This window comes from Crinia signifera, chromosome 1 (genome assembly GCF_055691185.1).
Source record: "Crinia signifera chromosome 1, ASM5569118v1, whole genome shotgun sequence".
Taxonomy (NCBI): Eukaryota; Metazoa; Chordata; class Amphibia; order Anura; family Myobatrachidae; genus Crinia; species Crinia signifera.
In genome coordinates this window covers 155,143,644-155,169,928 of record NC_139217.1, presented here as the reverse complement: position 1 = coordinate 155,169,928, position 26,285 = coordinate 155,143,644, and the positions used below count along the sequence as shown (strand labels likewise).

General features: G+C 42.4%; 1 protein-coding gene and 1 pseudogene across 1 annotated transcript in view; one reads left to right on the top strand and one right to left on the bottom strand.

Moving 5' to 3' along the window:
- The first annotated feature begins 5,670 nt into the window (after positions 1 to 5,670).
- Positions 5,671 to 5,766, top strand: LOC146045470 (U2 spliceosomal RNA; annotated as a pseudogene).
- Positions 5,767 to 19,682: 13,916 nt separating this feature from the next.
- The window catches only part of B4GALT1 (beta-1,4-galactosyltransferase 1), an 87,655-nt gene continuing 81,052 nt past the window's right edge, over positions 19,683 to 26,285 (bottom strand). The window contains exons 5-6 of the mRNA XM_083174904.1: positions 24,231 to 24,335; positions 19,683 to 22,143 (exon numbers count right to left, since the gene is read on the bottom strand). Coding sequence (XP_083031030.1) covers positions 22,008 to 22,143; positions 24,231 to 24,335 — 241 coding nt within the window. The 3' untranslated portion in view covers positions 19,683 to 22,007. The remainder of the gene's footprint in view (positions 22,144 to 24,230; positions 24,336 to 26,285) is intronic.

Sequence of the window (26,285 nt, the reverse complement as noted above, 5' to 3'; positions counted from 1 at the left end):
GATAAACGCTTCACAAGAAATACAGTGTATTTCACTTATGCTATATTAGCGGGTAAGGAACAATACTTGTTTTATATCACTTGTTGCTGTGGCAATTTTATCTTTTGCCGTCTCAGGGCATTGACCAGTTTGTCTGATATAAAATAGTTAGCAAACAAGCTCCGCTACATCATACAGGTGTTGGTATTGTACACTGTCCTGTCCCGCTTAATACAGTTTATTGTACAGTATTTATTGTGTGTATTTTTAATATCTCTTTAGGCTAATGGAGATCACTACGGTATGGAATCTGTCCACTGCAGCCGTTCACCACGTGCAGTGGATGAATGCTGACTGCTTATTCTAACAATGACAGATACACACTATCCAACTTCAGTTCATACAATCAACATTAATCCTTTATGTTTCTGCTGTGTTTTGAATTCACTTCTGATGTATTGACTGGTTGATGATAATCTTTATTTAATGTAACTGGGTGCTACAGCAGTGTCGTTATATGCAAACTAAAAGTATTAGCCAATCAGTCCAATATTGGTATTATTCACAGACACGCTCCGCTGCACCTTGTCCGGTGTCAGTGGTGTAGACTGTCCAGTCCTGTCTCACACAGTTCTAAACGCTGTCGCTTCTAGATAGTGGAGTATGTATTCCCATTGACACTTAATGTGGATTATGTGTGTAATCTGTCATTATATGTCTTTACATTGGTGGGCTAATAGAGATCGCTGCACTGTGACACTTAATGTTACAGCCGTTCACCACGTGCAGTGTGTGAACGCGGACCGCTTCTCTAAACGCTGACAATGCGGTGCCAGTGTTCGAGTGGGATTTATGAAAGTAATTTTATTAAAAGCACATACAGAGTACAGTAAACATTTCAATCATTATTCAGGTGATATTCCTGTGTTAATCGAGCAATCCTACATCACGCGCCTATGCGCATTTCACCGGCTGTGCCGGCTTCCTCAGGGCAAGTTACCTCCCAAAAAGGAGAGATAAGGAGACAGTAATACATATAAATAAACAGAGCATCTACATCACAATTTTTTTTTTAAAACACTTTTTCTATACTTTAATCACTTCTATACTATTGTTCTAATAAGATGATGTAATGAGTACATCTCTTTTTTAAATTATATATCTAATAAAAGTTAATTTTTAAGCGAGACAGTATCAGTTGGACGCCCAATACAGTGATCTGCAGTGTGCACCTATTCAATCTATATTCCCTACCACATTTACACTAAGGTTCATTTGTTTTTTTTTTAGGGGAGATAATTGACCTACAGTATATTTTTGGAATGTGGGAGGAAACCAGAGTACCCGGAGTAAACCCACGCAAGCACGGGGAGAAAATACAAACTCTGCACAGTTACGTCCACGGTGGGAATCGAACCAATGACCTCAGTGCTGTGAGGTAGTAATACTAACCACTACACTATCTGTGCTAGCGATCCCAGCTGGGTAACATGGACTGGGGTAATTTCAGGCAGGGAACTCTGGTTAACAGAAGGCCCTGTACTCCCACAGGAATCTGGATGATACTGCTCAATCAGGCCTTTACATTGTTACATCTGTAGGCATCCTGTGGGATATTATTTGTGCTAAAGGCAGAAAAACCTCTAACACAATCAGGGAGAGATGTACTACGCCACAGAGAGAGAGAGAGATAAAATGGAGGGAGATACCCTGTATAAAACAATTAGATCCTCATATAAACACCCTCCTTCAGCTCCCTTCCACACTGCATGGATATGCAACCCGTGGTTCACGGAGAATGACATACATGTGCTGGGATGGCCAGGAAACAGCCCAGACCTGAACCCCATAAAACATTTGTGGCTCCGTTTGAAAACACTGGTACATCTGAGGGGTCCATCCAATAAAAGATAATTAATTGTCTCGTGGCACCACATAATGGCCCTTATTCTGGTTGGTGCGGTCAGAGCCGCACACGGGGCTCCGACCGCACAAACCAAGGGCCGCCCACCAGACGGATCGCCACGGCCGTCCGTACACGGACGGCTGGCGATCCGCACAAAAATGGTGGAGGCTACGCCTCCACCATGGTGGGAGCTGCCCCCTGCCTTCGATGGTCGACGACCATCGAAGGCAGGCCCGCACGCCGCGGCAGCTCCCGCAAGCTAAGACCACACGGACAATCGTCCGTGTGTTAGCTTGTATGGGGGCTGAAAGCTGACATCCGGCGACGTCAGCTTTCCGCCCCCATGTCATGGTAATGAGGGCGTCATGCCCTCATTACCATGCATACGCCCCGCGTTTGCATGGGAACGCCCATGAAACGCGGGGCGTACACATAGGGAAATGAGGGGCTGAAGCCCCTCACGCCCCTATCCGCCCCCTTTGCGGCGGACGAAATCCGTCTGCGGCGAAGGGGGCTGCACATGCGCAGAATGACCTCTGCGCATGTGCAGACAAAAAACATCGGCGGTACGGCCGCACGCGGGCCGTACCGTGCCGATCAGAATAAGGGCCAATATAAGGAGGAAGAGCTCCAAACATTGGTTGGCTCAATGCCATGTCCCTGTGTTGCTTTCTTGAAAAATAAAGGATACCCAACAAAATACTTATCGGACAGTGACAACATAAGTAAACAGGGATTTTCGCTTTGTGTTGTTTTCACTGCATAATTTCCCTTGTAATGCAATGTAATGTTTATTGTGTTGAATTCAGCATTAATTTTCCTTTCATTTGAAATGTGAGTCATTGCACTGTGTAAGTGCATTCAGAGTTTAAAAACATTAAAAATATATTTTAAAAGTGTCTGCAATTTTGGCCACCACTGTATATGTTCCCTCATCATGTGTCTGTACAATGTATCACATTTTGGAATGTGCAGGGGGGACAGTAGAGACTTCATGCTTCCCTCTGCCACAGGACACATTGTTTGGCAAAGTTCCCCCCTACGGAATGGGTTTCTGTCTGTTCAGTCTTACCCAAACCCCACCCAAATAAGAGAAGAGTAAAACATCATAATAAAGTGTGGAGAGGGCTTAGAGCCAACTACCGGTGTGAGTTCAATGACTGATTTTTGACTGAAAAAGAAAATCTTTAATGTACATAAAGAAAGCAAAAAACAGACAATAACATTGAAACATATATACTGTGTTGTAGCACCGCCAAAACACAGCACACATGCATACAGTATAGTACATATTACAACATACAGCATAAAATTACACTATAGGCTATACCAGTGGTTCCCAAACTGTGTGCCGTGGCTCCCTGGGGTGCCTCAAGACACTTGTAGCTAGGGATCAACACTGATGGCGCTTGACTCCAAATAATCGATATTAGTGAAACGATTGTTATGTTTATATATGGAAAAATCAAAAGATAACGTGTATGAGATATCTTCAAAACCTAAAACCAATACTCTATGGGGAAAGATGTAATCAAATCGTACCAAGCTCACAAAGTGAATTGTGAGAGCCCATATATAAAGGGATCTTTATAGGGTCACCAGTCGTGCTCAATCCTAGATTGTAGATGGGCTGCTTACCGTACTTACTGGAATGAAGAATTTTCACCTCTCATCAAGGTTTCTTTCACACTCATCAATCTGGCCCTCCCTTAATATGTCTCCAGGGACCGATAATGCATATATGGCAAAAGACACAAATGTATGGTTCAGATCAATGGTTCTATTTCCATTAGCTATTCAAGGAGTATGGGGCACCTTTATAGCGTACCAAACTCACAAGGGATCTTATCACACCATGTTCATAAAGGTTTCTTTATATGTTAGCACCCTGTGTATGGGGTCCTGGAACAAAGTATGGCGTACCGTACTTACAGCATGACCAGCAATGATGTACCGATCACAGTTTCTTTGGTGATGTCTAGTTGGTCCAGACCAATCACATCACACATAGGGTAGTGTGTAAAATAAAAATAGGGACGGTTTTAGGGTCATATACAATTTAATAAAACATCACATATACATAGTAAAAATGGTTAAAAACAAATACCTGAGCAGTGGCCTGCAGTGGGCATGGCCACAACCCAGGTGTCAAAATATCAGTCACTCCTATGCCAACGCATTTCAACAGCTTACTTTCTTCCTCAAGGCTGCAGAGTGACTGAATCTGCAGCTGCCTATATACCCGGCTGGAGAACTGTTTCCAGGTGAATCCCCTTAACTTCCTGTCCGTAAGTCTCACATCTAAAAACCCATTTTTTAGAGCCGAATTTGCTCAGGTTCTAACGGATATATGTATGTACATAAATTAATAGGTGTTGCTCTTATTTCTCCAAGGTCCTTATTAGATTAAAAAGAGGACAATAGCAGACACGCTCACTATCTTCCGGCGTCTGGAACACACGGAAGTGACGTCGGGTGAACCGCATATGAGGTTACATAGTTGGTCTCCCTCCGTGTCCCGGAAGTGACGTTCCGGGATATTCATCGGATTACATGAAGCGTTCTGCCTCAGTCTTATTCTTCCGGCACTGGAACGCACGGAAGTAAGGGCAACCGGAACGCATCATTCCTGTATGTACCCAGTTCACCGGAAGTGCTGATTCCTTCTGTCATTAAGAGTAACTTCAGAATACTTAGTGATGGAAGAATACTTTGGCAAGATGGTGGTCCTGGAGCAAGGATTCTCGGTGCCTTAGGTGTAATTCCTATTAATGTGTATGTGCTGCATCTATCACTATTTCTGGTGCTTGAAACGCACGGAAAAGCTGCATCTATCACCTTTCTATCACTAAAAAGGGGTTTTCAACAACCTAACCAGTGGCATCTGCTAATTCCAATTGGCAATATTTAACACTTAATAAAAATACACAAAATTGACACAATCTTTTGCAGATAATAAACTAATGAAACGTGTGCAATATTAATTAAGAAACCACTTAATTTCAAATTCATGGTTCAGACCATTTGGAGACAGGGCATTTAGATCATAGATCCAGCGTATTTCTGTTTTTGCAAGCTGGGAATCTCTGTTTCTATGCCTCCAATTGGTTCGGATCCATTGAATTCCCCAAAAACCAGTAATAGCATCACTAGAACTCCTATGTTTATCTCTAAAATGTAGGGATAAAGGGTGATCTGCAAATCCCTTTTTAATATTTCTTACATGCTCAGAGAGCCGGATTTTTTAATTCCTTGAAGTTTTGCTCATATATAATTTATTACAAAAGCAATGAAGGGCATAGACCACATAGCTTTGCATGTCATAAACTGTCTGTATTTGAAGGTTCTGTCATTAAGAGTAACTTCAGAATACTTAGTGATGGATGAGGGGCAAGCTGTACACATAGCACAATCGCCGAAAGGGTAAAAACCTTTGTTGGGAATCGTGCCTCCCAGTGTTTTTTCCATGTAAGCGCTAGATAGATAACAATTTATCTTTAATGTTGGGGGCCCGTCTATAAGTGAATTGCAGTGTTTCTGGGAGTTGTTTACTAGAACTGGGTCTTTCAACAATAAGGCCCAGTTTTTCTTAAAAATGCCCTCTATAGACTTATGAAAACCAGAGTATTGGGTGTTGAATGACAATTGATAAGAATTATTTTTGTTAGGAATCGCTTTGTTTTCCAATAACTTCTTTCTAGGAATATCTCTGGTTTCATTAAGGGCTCTATCCAATAATTTTGGTTTAATCCTTGTGTCTAATTGTAAGCCTTTTGGAGGCCACGTTCGCTTCTCGCCCTTTTGGCTAATATCAAGTGTAGTATCTGTTCTTATCAGTTCATTCTGAGAGGCAGCTTTCTTGGAATGACAACGGTCCTTCTCAGGGTTACCACTGCACCACCGGGCCAAGAAGTGCAAAGACTGAACCTGCGGAGACTGCGAGGAGAAAAGAACTTTGCCTGAAGAGGGAGAACATTGCAATGCACTCTAGCCACCTGGGAGGGTCAGACTTTTATGGCTATGCCCTCTCAAAGCCTTGCACCACTCCTAAGCCACCTTGGAGGGTCAGAATTGTTTGCTCTGCCCTCTGAAAATTTCACTGCTCCTGAGCCACCTTCAAGGCTTAGACTTTCTGCTCTGCCCTCCGAAGCTCTGCAACGCTCCATAGGCTCCTTGGAGGGCAAGACATGCTTTGCTCTGCCCTCTGAAGCACTCTAGCTTCCTTGAAGGGTTTCAATTATATTTCAATTATAAAGGATACTTCAGTATTGTACTAATGGCGGTGGTAAATGCCAACTATGAATTTATTTTTGTTGATGTTGGGAAAAATGGACGCGCTTCGGATGGGGGATCCTTTAAAAGAACTGAATTTTATGAGCGCATGATTTCAAGTAGGCTAAGGTTGCCAACTGTGCCTGACACCAAATACGGGTTAAATTATGTTTTTGTGGCCGATGAAGCATTTGCTCTTCACGAACAGCTATTGAAGCCATATGCTCAAAGGGTGCTGACACCACAACAGCAAATTTTCAATTATAGACTGTCGAGGGCTAGGCGTGTTGTTGAGAACACTTTTGGTATTCTGAGCAACCGCTTCCGTGTGCTACACACGGCAATTAACTTGCGGATCGATAAAATCGACTGGGTTGTGCTGGCATGTTGTGTGTTGCAGAACTACTTGCGACGCAAAGCAATGCAACAACAAACTGCCATCAGCATGGTCCATGATCCCAATCAAGCAGAGGAAGTGTCGAATATTGCCTCTGTTGGAGCACCTGCCCTCCATGAGACAGGGAGTGCACGGGCTAAAGCTGTCAGCGATCAGTACTTGGCATATTTTAATGGTGTTGGTGCAGTGCCATGGCAGGAGGAGTGCCTACACTAATATAGCTGAGAATTGTGGCCTATTGTTGAAGTCAACTTACCAAGTCACTGGCTGAATTATCCCCATTATCTTCTGTGTCATCTGTTGGCACCTCCTCTACCAACAGCAATCTTGATGGCCGCTCTGGATCCTGTTCCAGGATGAATTTTAACTGGTCGTAGTACCACAGATTGGTTTGGTACACGTCCTGTGCACCAGCACCTGAAGACCGCGATGCAACAATTTTCTTGTGCTCCTTTAGAAAAACTGTGCGCACATTCTGTATTTTTCGGCGCACCCAATTTGGGCATGCTTCCTCGTGGAATTTCAGGCTGAACCTCACGAGGTGCTGTATGGCGAGGTCTTTCTTATTTTTGTTTGCATAGTCACGGGATTTCACCTTCCATAGGCATTCGTGTTCCTGATAGATCGCAAAAAATCCTGTAAGGAACTCCCGCTCCCGGTCAGTGGTCATGTCTCTGTAATAAAAAAGTTATGATTTCATGTTATTTTTTCAATAAATATGTATTTGTTAGACAATATAATGTATTCGCTTAAAAAATAAATGTTATTTGGATGTTACTTCAGTTCAGTTTTATTATTTTGGATTGTTTGCAAAACATGGGGTGCAGTGTTTACAACATTGGTGGGCAGCGGCAGCTATTTGCACTGGGGGTGCATTGTTTACAACATTGGTGGGCAGCAGCAGCTACATACGCAGGGGGTGCAGTGTTTACAACATTGGTGGGCAGCAGCAGCTACATACGCAGGGGGTGCAGTGTTTACAACATTGGTGGGCAGCGGCAGCTACATACGCAGGGGGTGCAGTGTTTACAACATTGGTGGGCAACGGCAGCTACATACGCAGGGGGTGCATTGTTTACAACATTGGTGGGCAGCGGCAGCTACATACGCAGGGGGTGCAGTGTTTACAACATTGGTGGGCAGCAGCAGCTACATACGCAGGGGGTGCAGTGTTTACAACATTGGTGGGCAGCGGCAGCTACATACGCAGGGGGTGCAGTGTTTACAACATTGGTGGGCAACGGCAGCTACATACGCAGGGGGTGCATTGTTTACAACATTGGTGGGCAGCGGCAGCTACATACGCAGGGGGTGCAGTGTTTACAACATTGGTGGGCAGCAGCAGCTACATACGCAGGAGGTGCATTGTTTACAACATTGGTGGGCAGCGGCAGCTACATACGCAGGGGGTGCATTGTTTACAACACTGGTGGGCAGCGGTAGCTACATACGCAGGGGGTGCAGTGTTTACAACATTGGTGGGCAGCGGCAGCTACATACGCAGGGGGTGCAGTGTTTACAACATTGGTGGGCAACGGCAGCTACATACGCAGGGGGTGCATTGTTTACAACATTGGTGGGCAGCGGCAGCTACATACGCAGGGGATGCAGTGTTTACAACATTGGTGGGCAGCAGCAGCTACATACGCAGGGGGTGCATTGTTTACAACATTGGTGGGCAGCGGCAGCTACATACGCAGGGGGTGCATTGTTTACAACATTGGTGGGCAGCGGCAGCTACATACGCAGGGGGTGCAGTGTTTACAACATTGGTGGGCAGCAGCAGCTACATACGCAGGGGGTGCATTGTTTACAACATTGGTGGGCAGCGGCAGCTACATACGCAGGGGGTACATTGTTTACAACATTGGTGGGCAGCGGCAGCTACATACGCAGGGGGTGCAGTGTTTACAACATTGGTGGGCAGCAGCAGCTACATACGCAGGGGGTGCAGTGTTTACAACATTGGTGGGCAGCAGCAGCTACATATGCAGGGGGTGCAGTGTTTACAACATTGGTGGGCAGCGGCAGCTATTTGCACTGGGGGTGCATTGTTTACAACATTGGTGGGCAGCGGCAGCTATTTGCACTGGGGGTGCAGTGTTTACAACATTGGTGGGCCGAAATCTACTTACATCGCGGTGGTGAACAGTTTTTTACACGCTGTTTCCTCCTTCACCATGCGGTGCTCCTCTCCACGCAGCCAGGGTGGGACAGGTTGACGTAATGGAGGAGGGGAGTGGTTTCCTAGTCGTCAACCAAACACAAATTGTTCATTGAAGAAACTATTAGCAAAACGATTGTGCACATCGTTAGCGATTGGTCGCTGATCTTTCTGCATGCAAGAAAAGATCAGCGAGCTCTACTAATGACTGGCGGGTGCGCGCATCGCTGGTCTAAACACGGAACGATTTGAACGATTGGTCTTTTCGATCGATCGGGAACGCCCAGATCTTTTGCCAAATCTATCCGTGTATACCCACCTTTAGACTTGTGTTGCTCTGCCCTGGGGAGGCAGACCGTGGTGATGAAGCTTAAAAAGAGGCAGACAGGTAGGTGCCGGAGAGGACGGAAGAATACTTTGGCAAGATGGTGGTCCTGGAGCAAGGATTCTCGGTGCCTGAAATCCACAGCGCCTAAAGTTTCTTCCGGACGCATCTTCGTCACCTTTGCCTCCATTGCAATCTGCAAGAGGTATTGGGAAGCGGTGAGCCCTGATTTCCCTCTCGCCTTGTGGGCAACTGCCCTATTCAAAGAGAGAGGTGGGTGACTGTTTCAATGCTACACCCACACACGCCTGTCAAAGACTTCATCACATTCCTTAGCCGATCCTGCTCCGTAATCAAGCAACCCTCAAGGATCCTTTACGAGAATGGACTCTAGACTGGAAAGTGGTTGGTGATTGTCAGGCTGCACAAGGACACTTCGTGCCCAGAGTCAAGTACCTCAAGCTGTGCTTCTTCCTGAGGGGAACTGCAGGACTAATCCACTACGTGGACTAGCCATGGACTTGCCTCAAGTGTCATGGAAAGGATTAAGGGAGGTGATAGGTCCAAAAGGCTTCTTCAATTGGAATTGAAATGGATATTCTCTTTGAAAACTTTGGCGTCCCTGGAACGTAATAAGTCCTTGGGACTTCATGTGTTTTTATAATTATTAGTGCAATCCCTAAAGATTGTAAGCTTGCAAGCAGGGCCCTCCTACCTCTATGTCTGTTTGTTTCTACCCAGATTGTTTTATCACGGTTTCAAATTGTAAAGCACAATGGAATATGCTGCGCTATATACGAAACTGTAAATAAATAATAAACAGCTGTTGAACATGTTTATATCTTTGCTGCAAATGAATGTGTGGAAGTCTGAGTGTTCTGAATACTCCCAGTAGAGGGTCACTTGGAAGCCTAATCTTGTATATTTGGATTTACATCTGTGTGAACAACAACAATGGAGCCTGCTGCTATGTACATGCCTTCTATGTGATGTTATTGTAATATATTTTTTATTTTTTTCACCATTGGTTTAGGTCTGTATGTAATGTATTTAGCATGTACATGTTTGTACTTTAACATAACGCATTATGTGATATGATTTGAATACACAGGTATTACCACACTGGCTGTGGATTTCACACAGGTGTTGGCCTGGGAGGAGTCTTCCAGTCTAATTTCACGTGATTTTTTTGTATCCTGACAACGAAAATAAATTTCTCGAAACATTGAAGATTAACAGGTGGTGCCCTATGGCTTGTGACCACATTGCTTAAACAGAGATTGCAGGGGCTCTGCACTCACTAAATAACCTAATATTAATAAGCAGTGGAGATTAAGCTCATGTATTCATCAATGCATTTAAGCCTGCATCCCCCTTCACAGTGGGTTGGGATCATTTGGTCTATTGCATTATGGTCGAAAGTCATTAGGTCGAATCCATTAGGTCGACATGCTAAAAGGTCGACATGACTCTAGGTCGACATGGGAAAAGGTCGACATGATTCTAGGTCGAAAGGTCATTAGTTCGACAGGTCATTAGGTCGACAAGGTCATTAGTTCGACATTGTCTATGTCGACATTCACAAGGTCGACATGGGGTTTTTCACTGTTTTTTTACCTGAATGTCAACACAGTCGACATGGACACAGTTTAAAGTGCACTGCATCCCCTCGCATCGCTCGCTGCGCTCGCAATGCGTCGGGCACGGTGCCTCGCTACGCTCGGCACACTATTTTATTCTCCCACCACGCCCTAGTGGATGGTAGGGCATGAAATACCGCCTATCGGCACATGTTGGCTCAAAAAACAGTGAAAAACTCCATGTCGACCTTGTGAATGTCGACATAGACAATGTCGAACTAATGACCTTTCGAACTAGAATCATGTCGACCTTTTCCCATGTCAACCTAGAGTCATGTCGACCTTTTAGCATGTCGACCTAATGGATTCGACCTAATGACTGTCGACCATAATGCAGTAGACCAAATGACCGCATCCCTTCACAGCACCCTACTTTTCTGCAGCTATTTTTCATAACTTATGCTAACTATTTCCCTACATGCTTGGCAACAGGTGTGTTGGCAATTGCATCACCTTTAAAATCATAGTCTGTTGTTTGCATTAGACCAGATAGCATACCTTATACCAGGGCTGCCTCACACTTTACATGCTCCTGAACATCTCTACAAGCTTAAATTCTACACAGCTGACTTCGGAATCAAAAATATCCATGGACTTACCTTTAACTTGTACTTCACTACATGGACATCTCTCCAGAACAAACAGATTGCACTCCTGCACTGAGATGCACACTGGATTGGATTTAAACCCCTGCCCCTTCTACTAGGACTGGCTTTACATCTTCAGGGAACATCACAGAACAAGGTACTGGAAAAACAAACTCTGACTTTATCAAGGTCCCCCCTTGACATCAGTTACCTATGCTTTCTGTCCTGTTACATAGGTTTCTTTTAATCCTTAAATAATCTAAAATACAATATTCCCCAGCCTCTGGATTCAACAATATCTACTCATGTTATAATACAGGGCCCCAGTTTATTCCCAAGAGACATGTTATCTATACAAAGAATATATACTTTTTAAGCCTCACACTGGGATTTCACACCTACATAGGGAATGGCTTCACAAGCCTGCTTTGTTCCCAAATAACTTATGTGACTAAAATCACTAAATTAGCAACTGAAAAGTTACATGTAGTCTATTTAATGAATACCTGTTCAAAATACATCTTTGTATAAGAAAGAAGCAACTGAATACAGCAATAACCTGGAGCACTCACAGACTAGAAAGTGTTTTTTATCATACCACATACCGTATACCACAAATATGGTGCAGCAGAAGGCTGCCTTGCAGCTGTGCAGCTCAACCAAATTATAGGTCTCCCCTTGTCCTTGTTTATCACCCCTTCGAGTGCAGTGACCAAGCACAGCAGAGAACCCTTCTGGAATGGAGCTCACCCCTGGAGCAGACCACCCATATGGGCCTGACGGAGCAGGAAGTGGGCAGATCGGCAGCCCTCACAGCCCATGCTGCCCTGTGTGGAAAGGATGCAGCAAAGGTGGATGGCGCTTGTTGGAGAGTGAACCGGCGACCATGGAGATCCATTCACAGAGGTGTGAAGTAAACACCCAGGGCAGTTTGGCGGCAGGCCCGAGCCACAGCCTACCAGCTACCCACTAGCTTCCCTGATAACAGACACTGAGCTCAAGCACCTGGACTCACTGTTCATAATATTAGGTGACTTCAACAGGGCCAACCTGTCCCAGGAGAAGCAGCAGGTCAAATGTCACACCAGGGAGGGGCGGATGCTGAACCACTGCTACACCTACCTACCAAAAAGTCTAAATACAAAAGAAAGAAAGTGGCGCTGGTATTGATGAAATAATCACAAAAAATATTTAATATTGGTTAAAACAACATTGCATGTGGCAGTTTTGTACAAAATTACCATAAAAGATATACAATGGGGGGATACATATAACAATAAAATTAATATAAAACAATATAACTGGACCGGGAGCTGAATACGTGTGGACCCAATGAATACAGTTCGGAAGGGAATTTGGTTAATTGAAAGGTTCAGATAACCCTGTGGGTTGATAGTTACCACTGGTGGCCGTTGTCATTAAGTTCCAATATTTGTAATGGTCCTCAAATTGGTGCGACTGTGGGACCTTGGAGGGTCCGGACCCCTGAGATTTTAAGGGGTGGACAGCTGATGGATAGCTGTGGATGTCTCTCACGTCGCTAGAGGCTCCAATGGGAAGAGAAAAAGCTGCACCTCCACAAGCAGCGAAACGCGTCAGGTTTACCTGGACCAGGATAAGCTGAACCCCATGTCTGACCCGCCACTTGGACTCCCTACACCCTGGGCCGCTCATTTCCACTCCAAGAGCCATTTCACTCTTGTACATCCCGCAGCAACGGGGCACCACGCTAACTAGGATTTCAAGCAGGAATCAAGGTTGGTCTCACATTATTGAGATCATTGACCAGCCGGTCTTAAAAAGTCACCAACCCTGAGGACACCTGCTTATGGTCATCTCTTCCCATTGGAGCCTCTAGCGACGTGAGAGACATCCACAGCTATCCATTAGCTGTCCACCCCTTAAAATCTCAGGGGTCCGGACCCTCCGAGGTCCCACAGTCGCACCAATTTGAGGACCATTACAAATATTGGAACTTGATGACAACGGCCACCAGTGGTAACTATCAACCCACAGGGTTATCTGAACCTTTCAATTAACCAAATTCCCTTCCGAACTGTATTCATTGGGTCCACACGTATTCAGCTCCCGGTCCAGTTATATTGTTTTATATTAATTTTATTGTTATATGTATCCCCCCATTATATATCTTTTATGGTAATTTTGTACAAAACTGCCACATGCAATGTTGTTTTAAACAATATTAAATATTTTTTGTGATTATTTCATCAATACCAGCGCCACTTTCTTTCTTTTGTATTTCGACTTTTTGGGGCTGACTACCCCTTTATTAAGTGGCTGCTCTTGGCTCAGCACCCGTGGTAGCGCCTGTCCGTGCACCCTAGGGAGCACTCCAACATCCTACCAAAAAGTCTACCTACCAAAGAAGCTTTTTTGGGGGTAATTTACCACGATTCCCCGACCACTGTCTTAGGGCTTTATAGGAATATGGGTGGTAACTTTGAAAGACTACCTGTCTTGTGCAAAGTACATTTGATTAACAAGAGCAAGGCTTTTACAATAGAGGGAAATAATACAGCAAGCTATATCAACTCGGGGGAATCAGGAGGGGTATATGGGAGGAGGATGCTGTAGGAAGATTTAGCTCGTGATAACACTCGCCAAAGACTCAACTCAGCAGAGGGCAGGAGGATCAGGAGCAGTGCCAGGTGAACATCCAACCAGCAGGTCAGTGGAATACCAGCCTTGGTCCAGCTGACTGTTACTGCACTCCAGGGGTCCACTCAGATACATATAGTGGAGTCTCTGACTGCAGGTACAGCCGGATGAGGTGGCAGAAATAAGGCTGGGACCACCCATTGCGAAGCTGGGGAGGATGTTGGGATTAGGGGTGTTGTTTTCCAGCATGAGCCTCAAGGGCCTCGTGATGTTGGCTGTAAGGTCCCAGGAGGTGCCGCGGGTACAGGAAAGTCCGGGCGGATTGACGACTGCAGTGGGTGTAGGGAGCTCTGGAAATCAAGGTCCTGGGGTCAATGGGCTAAGGAGGCTGCAGCCTGCAGAGACACAGGGGGTATCTCCCTGGCTCCTTGGACCTCACTTCCTGTTGTGGGCCAGCTTCAGGACACCAAAGGATTCCAGGAGAGTGATGGAGATGTAAAACCCTGGTTTCTGTGAAACACCAGTGAGGAGCAGCTCCATTGCACATCCGTCCTCATTGTAGAGATGGCCATCGACCATAGATTCATAATCATCGATGGTTTATAACTGATGTTGAATGGTTTTGCTATTGATGGGAGAACACTAGATGGTATCCCTCCATCGATGGCACAGAATAAATTAATGTTTTATTTTTGCAAGGTGCCGGGGACATGGGGGATAGCTCTGCCCAAACATCCACAAAGCCCCGCCCTATGCTGTGATTTGCCTGCTGGCCATTTACGGAAAAAATGGGGATGACCATCGATGGCTAAAGCAATGATGGTCTCCCATTACATAGCTGGTGATGGCCACTCACAGTTCCACCATTGATGGCAACCATTGATAGTTAGCGCTCAGATGGCCATTCTTACACTCTATGCCAAGAAACCCCCCCCCCCCTTTTTATTTTACAAGAATATACTGTTTAATGATAATAGGGTATAGGGTACATTTTATGTTGCAGATGCATGATGTTCTCCAAAATGCTTTAGTTTTATAGTTAATAACAACAAAAATGTCCTAAATACTGGTGTCAATCATTTTGATGAGCTTCTAACTACTGTTCAAATAATGAGAAAAAGGAACCATGCCTAAGGGGAAGACCTGCAGGAGTTTAAGGAACAGGCAATTGATACAACAAAATCTGTACTGGTTTAAGTGATTGTTACATTGGGTACTCTTTACCTAGAACGGCGCCCGCGATCAGAATCGCGGGCGTCGGGGGTAAAAAATCGCGGGCATCGCGGGTAAATCGCGGGTACATCAAAATCGTGTACCCGCGATCACCGCGATTTTCCCATAGGGAACAATGTTAAAAAGCCTAATTGATCGCGATTTTAATGTTAAATGCCTCAATGCCCGCGATTTTCCCATAGGAATCAATGTTAAATGGGCTACAGAGCCCAAATAGACCCAATTAACCCTTAAATGTCACCCCAATTTTTTTACGCCACCCCACGATCCACGCCAACCCGAAGCGTGGCGAGCGCAGCGAGCCCGCGAGGGGCGGCGGTACGCGTCCTCCGACCTTTTCATGCCCTACTATCCACGTCGGCGTGGAGTTGAGAATAGAATAGTGTGGCGAGCGCAGCGAGCCACCGAGCCCGAAGCGTGGCGAGCCCCGCGAGGGGACACGGATACCTTCACAGGTAAACGCGTCCCTTCGCGGGCTTCACAGGTGTCGGCGTCGCCACGGACACCTGTGAAGTCCGCGAGGGGACGCGTATAACTGTGAAGGTATCCGCGTCCCCTCGCGGGGCTCGCTGCGCTCGCCACGCTTCGGGCTCGGTGGCTCGCTGCGCTCGCCACACTATTCTATTCTCAACTCCACGCCGACGTGGATAGTAGGGCATGAAAAGGTCGGAGGACGCGTACCGCCGCCCCTCGCGGGCTCGCCACGCTTCGGGTTGGCGTGGATCGTGGGGTGGCGTAAAAAAATTGGGGTGACATTTAAGGGTTAATTGAGCCTATTTGGGCTCTGTAGCCCATTTAACATTGATTCCTATGGTAAAATCGCGGGCATTGAGGCATTGAATGCAAAATCGCGATCAATCTGACTTTTTAACATTGTTCCCTATGGGAAAATCGCGGTGATCGCGGGCATCGCGTCGCGGCCGTTTATGTACTGCCCGCGATCCCGCGATCACCCCGATGGGCGCCGTTCTAGGTAAAGAGTACCTTACATTGAATTAACTATAACTGTGTATATGGGCAAACCATGTGCCAGTGCGGGGGTGCAAATACAGGATTTGTTTTGTATACAGACAGTCTATAATCCTGACATTGCCAGAACTATCCCGACTTTTTGGGTGTTAGGTTTGTGGAGGCAGGGATAGGATTTTAAGATGAAGGTATAGTGGGTTAACATATGTCCCTGAAAGGTGTCAGGATCCTGACCATTGGGATGCCACAGTGTTCTTTTAAAATAAGCATTCCAAGCAGCAGGATCTCTGGAAATAGAGGTCCATATCGCAAAATACCCTTTGTGCAATAAAAAGTACATAAAACATTTGCTTTTGCATGTAACCCACAAAATGCTTTATTTTTACAGTGCGTATTTTACACCCGCAGTACAAAATGGTTTTACCAAGGTGCTAGGTGATTTGCTTTTTTTTTTTGCTTTACTCCCACCTACAGATTCAGCCCCTATAACTAAATTACAACTTTCGGGGGGGATTTATCACACTTTAAAGATTAAATTGTGACAGATAAAAGTACCAGCCGATCCGCTCCTGCCTTAAGCTGGGTACACATATATACAATCGTCTGGCCGTTCTTCCATTCTGGGTCGGACGGCCGTTCAATTGTATAGGTGTGTACACTGTCCCGACTCACTCTGTACGATTGATAAATGGCCAAAAACGGTCTTGTCTGTCCATACTCGGTCGGTCGAAGGTTCAGTGCGGTTTAATTTTCATTCGACAAGACGGGCCAATATCGGAACAAAAGTACAGTGTGTACGCACGTTCGATTGATATGCTGGCCGTTCTTGTGACTATACTGCCAAAGCTGGAACACCCATGTGGGCGTTCCATAGCTGCATGATCTCTCCTACAGCACATATAGACGGGTTATGTGTCTAAATATTTAAGAAGCCGAGAGCAGCGGTTAAATGATCATTAGCCGCAGACACATTCTCTCTAGATGCACAAAGAAAAAGAACCAGTAGGCGCCTTCTGTACACTTAAAACAATTTATTTACCAAATATCACAAGAAACCATAAAAACATATGTATAAATAAACAATAAAACAATGATGCATGCATGCACAATAACCAGAATTATTCTAAAAATCCATTCAGATGCAAGTGCATAATGTTTGTAACTATAGTTACCAGTTCCTTTTTAGGAGAAGTGGGGCGTTAAGGTTGGCAAGTGTTTCCAACAGATCACACTCAGTGGTGGTGTAATTAGTGAAAGAAAAATCCTTTCCAGCAAGCCTTAGGTAAAGTCCTTTCCTTAAATGCTGATGTTTTTATATAAAGGTCAGTCTTTTATTGGACAATGCAACCTCCTGTGACCATCTGACATGTAAGTTGCTCAGTGTGTTATTTATTAGGTCACAGTACCTTTTGTGAGGTTTTCCACACTTGCTTTGTCCGGCCAGTGGATCTGACTGCAGCCGGACTGCACGATACTCCAAAGGGTGAGCAGCAGGTGACAGCCGCTCTTGGGTGCGCTGTTGTCAGGCGCACAAACCACCGTGTGTGGTAACTGCCGGATGAAGCTTCGTTTGTCGGCTAAATGTGTCAGCTGCAGGAACCGGGTTGTCGCGGGTTGGTTCAAGCCGATATGGCAGATGTTTCCTCTCGGTCTAATGCCGTCAGTGTTCCCCGCCGGTCCTCAGCTGTCTACACTTCTGAATAGCTCCTCACAAGACGCGTTTCGCCGCGCTCAGGCGGCCTTTTCAATTTCAGGAAACATTTGCCAACCTCAACGCCCCACTTGTCCTAAAAAGGAACTGGTAACTATAGTTACAAACATTATGCACTTGCATCTGAATGGCTTTTTAGAATAATTGTGGTTATTGTGCATGCATGCATGCATCATTGTTTTATTGTTTATTTATACATGTTTTCATGTTTTCTTGTGATATTTGGTAAATAAATTGTTTTAAGTGTACAGAAGGCGCCTACTGGTTCTTTTTCTTTGTGCACCTTGTATTGAGGGTGGCATCCCTCTACCAGAGGGCAGCTATCTGTACACATCACAGCACACCTGTCCCTAGCGCTCAAAAACCCTGCTGCTACATTCTCTCTAGATCTCTATTTAGAACATCATTGTGAAATATATGTGGGCAGCAGCTATTATACTATATCTTAAAAACAGCCCTCATATGAGAGATTAAACAGCAACCAGTCATAATACTGCCGAACGGGTCAATTGCGCTGACAATATACGCCTATACAAATAGAATCAATTGTGGATTCAGATAAATATACAAAAATCTGGATATCAGTCCACATAATAAATTCTAAAAAATCAGCCAATTCCCTAACAGCCTGTTAGAGACGGAGGAAGCGTCAGGTGCAATTGCAATAGCCGCAGATATAGGTCTCTATCAATATAATGACTGCAAAATCACAGCAACTCTATCATGTGTGAAGAACAGATCATATATATGAGGTATTAAACAACATATACAGTATACAAAATATACTGTACTAACAGCCGGAGAAATCCACAACCCCATAATTCAATACTCAATGTAACTGAGGGTGTACATCTGCTGCCACAATCTTTTTTCAATAAATCAGCTCAGGAACAATTATTTTGTGTGACCTCCAACAAATAATTCTCATCAAAGAAATAGAAAGATACAGCTATTGCTGGAAGCGGTCTCATTATTTCCAGACTCTAATGAATAGAGTTTAGCAACAAAGTATTGCTACATAGCAACATTGTCTTAAGAGTAGACAAATGTTACAGACATACAAGTGCTCTATACAAGAGCTGGGAAGGGAGAAATAATATACGTACAACTCCCTTGGGAAACAAGACTGTACGGATCAATCTCTCTGCTGCGTCTAAATTTTAGTCAGCCAGCAGGGTGACTAAACTTCTACATAGACGGTTTATACGTCTACATTTTAGTCACCCTGCCGGCTGACTAAAATTTAGACGCATAACCCGTCTATATAGAACTTTAGTCACCCTGCCGGCTGACTAATTTAGACGCATAACCTGTCTATATAGCAGTTTGTCGTACTCACCCTGCCGGCTGACTAATTTTGCGTAACCCGTCTATATAGTGGTTTGCTATAAGTATGCCCTTAACCAAGCCCATTATGATAATTTTGTTCATATATGATGTGTCAATAGCCCAAATCCAGAGACTGTGTATGGTGGTACAATCTTTTTCTTACGACTGTTTGAACGGGAGTACATCAGACGTCGCAAGTTAAATTGTACAGGTGTGTACGCGCGTATCGGCTGTTTGTGGACGGTCCGACACGTCTATGGTTGGTCGAACGGTCGGAAGAAAACAGGGATTGTATAGATGTGTACCCAGCTTTACATTTAACAGACTCTGCTTGCAAACTGACAGGAGCTGATTGGATGGTAGTTTATCTCTAACAATTTTATCTATTTCCAAACGTTTTTAAATACCCTGCTTAGAAAAAATATTGCACTAAATGTAATTATATTTCCCATACTGAACACTACTTTGGGAGAGGTCTTGAAAGCGATTTAACTTTTTTTTTTTAAATCAAATTGTTTTACCGTTTTGGAAGAAAGCAGTTGGAATAATAGTTCAAAGTGGACTCAAGTTTATTATAGAACTCCATGTATAAAAATATGCTTTGCATTACACGGTTTACAAATACATTTATAAATATTGACAGTAAACATTTGTGTGCATGTATTACTTAATTATACACATAAAATAGCATTTATTTTGTTTTCACAACTGGAATTTCTTGTATTCATAAGAATGTGCTGACAGAGATTGGGCACATTTTTTATTATGTTCAATTTTATATGGTAACACATCGAGGATTCCATACCAACCCTGCTAAATTGAGCACAAAATCCATACCAATAAACTGTATTTTGTCCAGCGAATATGATTTATGGTAAGTATCCTCAATGCTTCCATCCTAAATAGACTCTTGCTTACAAAATTGATAATGAATCTGAGAACTACAAGATCAGTGGTCATTAATGAAACATAATAAAATCCCAGATATCCAATAAAGCACTTTTCATTTAAGAGTGATGAAGAAAAAGGATGTTCTGTGGGGCAGACTGAATTAGCCACTGGGACTACTGCTGGGCTAACTCTGGGTGTTAATCCCAAGGCTACAAGCTGTGCGGCAAGCTCAGCAGCCAATTAAACCAGGAGCTAATAAATTACTGCCTTTCCCTGTGCAGTATGCCCCAGTGGGTGCACTTAACACTGTATTATCCTCACGAACTGTAAGAAAAAAAATCAGCATAAAGTACACACACTGTAAATTACCACGCCGGGTAATGCCATAGATGCAGGTACTTATCCCAGATGCATCAGCCGATTGCATGTAGAAATTTCCTATTCTTAATTCAATAACTCAGCGTTAAACCTGAAGCTACAGCCACACAGAAAGGACCGTACCTAATTGAGCCTGCCCCTATGTGTAATAAGTCTATAAGTGTTAAACACTTCAGAAAATGAAAGCTAATAAAACACTGCTTCATAAACATTGTTTTTTTCTGAAAAAAAAAACGGAGAAAAGAACATACAAGGCACTTTGATATGCAAAAGATAAACTTCCACATCTAATAAAAATATAAAAAGAGAAAAAAAATGATTCCGTTATAACCATTAAGCTGCATGCTTGCAAGCAAAACAAAGCAGGATGATCTAGATTTTCAAAGGTACTTTGGCCTGAATTAATAGACAATTTGTGCAACATATTTACCTGAACAATATTAATATAATTTAACATTAAACATTTTTCTAAATAATTATTTCAATATGCTAAACATAAAAAAAAAACCATCCAAACCATAGAAGTTTTTTTTTGTATAATTACCTTTTCCAACAGCAGGTTGAGGGCCAAATTATTAAAAAATTCTGGCTAGTCAAGGAGGACCTTCAACGCATTACACACAATAAAAAAATAGTAGATCTTTGGATAATGAATGCTCTACTACGACATTGAGATTCATTTTCCATTAGTTATTAAAAAGACATCTAAAGTTTCACAACCAGCTAAAAGTAACAAACTGAATCTTTAAGACCAATCTGATACCTATGCAAATGTGTCCCCTTGCGCTTACAGTTTTTCTTCAGCAAAAGCTAAGCAATGTCTGTAAGACACTGCTGACCAGATTTTTCTTTTCACCCAATCCCTCCTCCTACCACAATATACAGCATATTAACGGACTGCAATTTATTGTTGTGTCAGAACAGTCCATGTAAAATGTTTTTTTTTACCAGTTTGTTTTCCCCTGAATGTTGTGTCAGAACATAGCTTTTTTTTTGTTTTGTAGCAACAAAAATCAATTGTTCAACAGTATCAATATGACACCATCCACGATATTTGAAAAACATATGTATGTAGCATTTTCTAATAGTTCTATCTTTGACCAAATCTAAATAATTTATGTACAGCAACATACATTACAATAAAAGATGTTATATATTGAACTGTAACCAATATAAAAAATAGCCTTCAATGTAGATTTCAATAAAGGTGCACAAATATACTTTGGCTCATGAACTGTGCCCTGTTGGAAAGGTCACATATTTAACTGGAAATAATAAGACAACAAAGCCTGTAAACATCCAAAATACATAGCAGCAGCAGAATTGTACAGCAATACATTCAATTGAAGACCTTTTTTCAATTTAGCCAGAAGTGAACTTTGATCACCCCCACTTCCCTCCCAGATAGCAAATAGATTTCTACAGCGCAATCAGATTACATAGCCTGTGTGAGTGCTCAAGATGAGGCTGTATATCTGTAAAATGTCTTTTTAAAATCTGGATTTAAAAAAAAGAAAAAAAGAAAAAAAAAAAGTTACTCCTGAAGATGTCCGACGTCACCATTATACCAGTACGATGGCACTCCTCAGAGAATCATTCCCAATCTGTTAGCTTGGCAAAGGGCCAATGTCCACTGTTATTTTTGTGTACAAAGCAAACCTTTCAGTCTTTATTACTTTGTATGTAAGAGTGTTTATTCCATCTGATTTCATGGTTTGTCTTGTACGTGCAATCAGATCAAATCTGAAAAATAAATAAATACAGCAAATGACTTTTTGTGATGATGTAGCAATTCTACATAAAAGAGTGCATACAGTTATATAAAACATTTCTTTTGAACATTTTGGTTAAGTCCTCGAGCAATTCCTTCTATCTCACTACTTGTGAATATTTGAGGTTTGGGGAATCTGAAGTCTCAGGTACAGGTTGAGTATCCCTTATCCAAATATCTATTATCCAAATTATTCCGAAAACCAGTCTTCAGAACCTACTGGGGACATGATCTGTAGCTGGCACTAAATACGTTAAAAAAAAAGGATTGCTTGGCATTCAAACTCAGTGTCTGAGATGGTACACAAACTTTGTGTTTTAAAACCATGTTTCATGCACAAATAAAATATATTTGTGTGTATTTCATGTGTTTTTTATGCCATATAAATGCAAAATACCTCAATAAAATGTAAAAATATTCCAAAATACGGAATAATCCGCTATCCAAAATGCTTCTTGTCCCGAGCCTTTTGGATAAGGGATACTTGCTGCGCTATATACATACATTACTGCAGCATCATGCAAAGCCGTGGTATCATCTGCCTGGGTCTAGAATAGTCAATAGGTTACTTATTTTGCTGCATTCTATTGGAAGTCTCACAATAGGTTATAATATATTTTGGTAAAATTAATTACACTTTAAAAAAAAAACAATCAAGTATTGTTATCAATTTTCAAATATATTCAAAACTGAATAAAAAAAGAAAAACAGAAAATAGAAAAAAATAGCAAGTAAAAGAATATATATATATATATATATATATATATATATATATATATATATATATATATATATATATATATATATATATATATATATATATAGATAGATATATAGGGCAGGGTTCCCAAAGTCAATCAGGAAGAAACACGGCACTGCAGCGTCTTCATCAATTGTAGTTTTATTATGCCTCAAGAGGATAAAGGGGTGTCGTCCCCAAAACGGCCCGTCGAGGCATAATAAAACTACAATTGATGAAGACGCTGCAGTGCCGTGTTTGTTCCTGATTGACTTTGGGAACCCTGCCCTATATGTATTGTGACAAGGGCACGCAGCAACGCTGAACTATTGACAGAGTGTGCCGGTCCAGTGGAGTGTGTGTATATATACATACACACATACATACATATAACATCTATACCATAAAATGTTATGGTTATGTCGACCCAGGCGGATGGTCAATGGAACAGCAAAGGAATATCGAAGAGTCCTGCCACAACGACCAGATCTCAAACTTTGAGGGACATTTTCTTTTGATACATAAACCTCTCATGAGAGACAGTAATGTCAACAACCGTTATACAGGAGGGGAGAGAAGGGGGATCAGATGCCACCCAGCATGCAATACAGTGACAATGCGCATACCAGACCCCAGTGACAATGCGCTGCATGTGTGGATTGTTAGCAACGTGACTAGAACTTCAGTAGTGGTGCACTTCCAACTGATGTCTACTGGGTCAAAACCGTAGATACAGGAATCAATGCCACCTATGAACTCCCACATTGAGTGTCAGCGAATGCCAAGCATGTTGCAACACCAAGCGATCTGAGCATCTGTATGCTCTCAAATCAGCCATTGGGGAGTGCACACACCTTACTTAGGCCAATCGTTTCATAGATGGATCATGAGGAGATGCAGGTGACCATCTCTAACTGTGCTATGGTCACCCCGGCATACACCTGGTTTACAACTGGCATACAACTGGTTAGGGTTGTTCTTCCTCCCAAAAAGCAGCTCACAGTTGGTCAAAAAACGCTCCTGCTGACCACTCTTTAAATTGAAGAAGATCAGTGCTCTCCAATGGCCTGTGCTGAGCTCGAATTACGAATTTATGACTGAAGTGAACATGGTGACTTCTTTGGTGTGCAGTGCTACTTTGTATAGTTCTGTGCCTTGACATGTCACAAGAACTTTAGTCAAAGACTTCAGTTATCTACCAGTCAGATTATGTCTAAAGTGAGGCTGTATGATCAACATGGAAACTTGCCAAATTTAAAAACCCTTCCAAAATCTGATTTTTAATAATATGCTAAAAGATATTAGGGAAGCATAAACTACCTTTTAGGATTAGGATCATTTTTTTCATCTCGTTCATGACGGATCATACGGCATTTTCCAATAACGCTATCTGGACGAGTTATGGACATCCCGCTAGAAACGATCCTGTATAAATGAAACAAGGCAAAATAAAAACATTTCTGATGTCCATTTAATGTTTAAATTCCTATTTCCAGTGCAGATTATCTAGAGATATTTATCTGCTATTCAAAACAAGTGCACATTGTACAAGTACACATTGTCAAACTCTATACTATTCTATCCTATATAAACCCAAGAGACCACTTGAGATTCCACAGTGTGTGCAGGGATTCATACAAGCCCTAGCAGGCATTCTCCTTACAGCTGGAACACTAGCAAAAAACTGGTTGGTGAAACAGCGGCAACCCATAGACAAATGTTTGATTAGGTAGTCCTTGAGATCCGGGTGAGATTAACGATTAACACCACCACCAACAGCTTTATAATACCAGCTAACCTGTAGCTGACAACCTTATTACATTTGAATGAAACGATGCACAAAAAAGAGTATCTTTTTATACTATATACTGAATTAATTGAATCTAGTTAATTTTGTTTGTGCTGTTTGATTGTCGATGTCATGCAAATAACTATTCAAACAATCAGAACATGAAATTTGTTTTACAATACCTTTAATTATTTAAATAAATACCATTTAAAAGCATGTACAATTTAAGAGCATGTACTTGTTTTCTGTGAGAGCACACAATATCTAGAATTTTTATTTGAGAGATTTTACCTTTTTTATTTGTCACACTAGTTCCAGCGATCATATGCTCTAGATAGTAAAAGGGAACTTGCATACATTCACCTTAAAATGACTAATGCTGGGTACACACCAGATTGATTTAGGCTCAATTCACCCAATTTCGACCGATTGTATGTAAAAAAAAAAAAAAGCAGAATTGGGCATTTTTCAATGGGATTCCGATCCAATGCACATCCCCGCTGGTTGTTTGGTCGCTTTGGAGATTTTATCTGCTGCAGTAAGAATTTGTCATTCTCCCTTTGACTGGGTACAGATCGTGAGCTCCAACAGATCGTGCGACCATCGTATGATTTCAAGGTCGCACGATCATGGTCGTTCTGGTGTGTACCCAGCATTACAGTGAGGGAGTAGGAGAACTGCATTAAAAAAAATTGTTATAGCCGGACTATACAGACAGTTGTTAGTGGCCACAAGGAAGTGCTGGAGGATTTTTAGCTGATTTTATGTGTTTACATTGTTTTTTCTAATATTGGTTAAATGACAGCCAGCAATTGTTTTTTGTAGTATTTTGCAGTCATGTACAGTATTTTGGGGTACAAAAAAAAAAGACACTCACTGTACCACTGAGCGGTTTGCACTAATTGTCTGATCTTTTTTTTTTTTTTATGTTTGGAAATTAATTCCAAAAGCCATTTACATTGCCAACTTGTTGTGAGAAGGGCTCAGAGGATCCGAATGACCCCTTATTGAACCAACCCCTAAGCTTATGGCTACATCAAAAGAACATCCCATTCTTTGAGCTGGATAAGATCACAAGGGGTTTTGAACAATGATATTTAATACTTCCTTGTGACATCAGGTGACATAAGAACTGGGAAAACTTATTTTCTTTTATACATATACATTTCAAAGTACAGCCTAATAAGGAATACACTTTCAATATGACCTTTCAATACATTCTTAAAAGCAGAACATGCACACAATATAAACACATTGCAGACAATGAAAGATGGAACAGGAAGATTAATTAAAGGAAATGAGAGGCTGTGCAAATCTACTTTATAGTAATTTTACCCAAAGCAACAATTGGGACACTAAAGTTTGTAGTTAATACTGCCATGAAAAATAGATTTTTTTTATTTATTTCCAAAATGGGCTTAAAATAATACTGCTTTCAACCCATTTTTGTAAACGTTTCATAAAACGGGTCAAAAGCCAGTTAAACCCCTTCACATTGCATGTTGTAACCAGTATATTACTGTTTATATACCGTTTTTGTACCTTTCACATTCAACCCGTTTCACCCATAAAAAAACGGCTTCTGC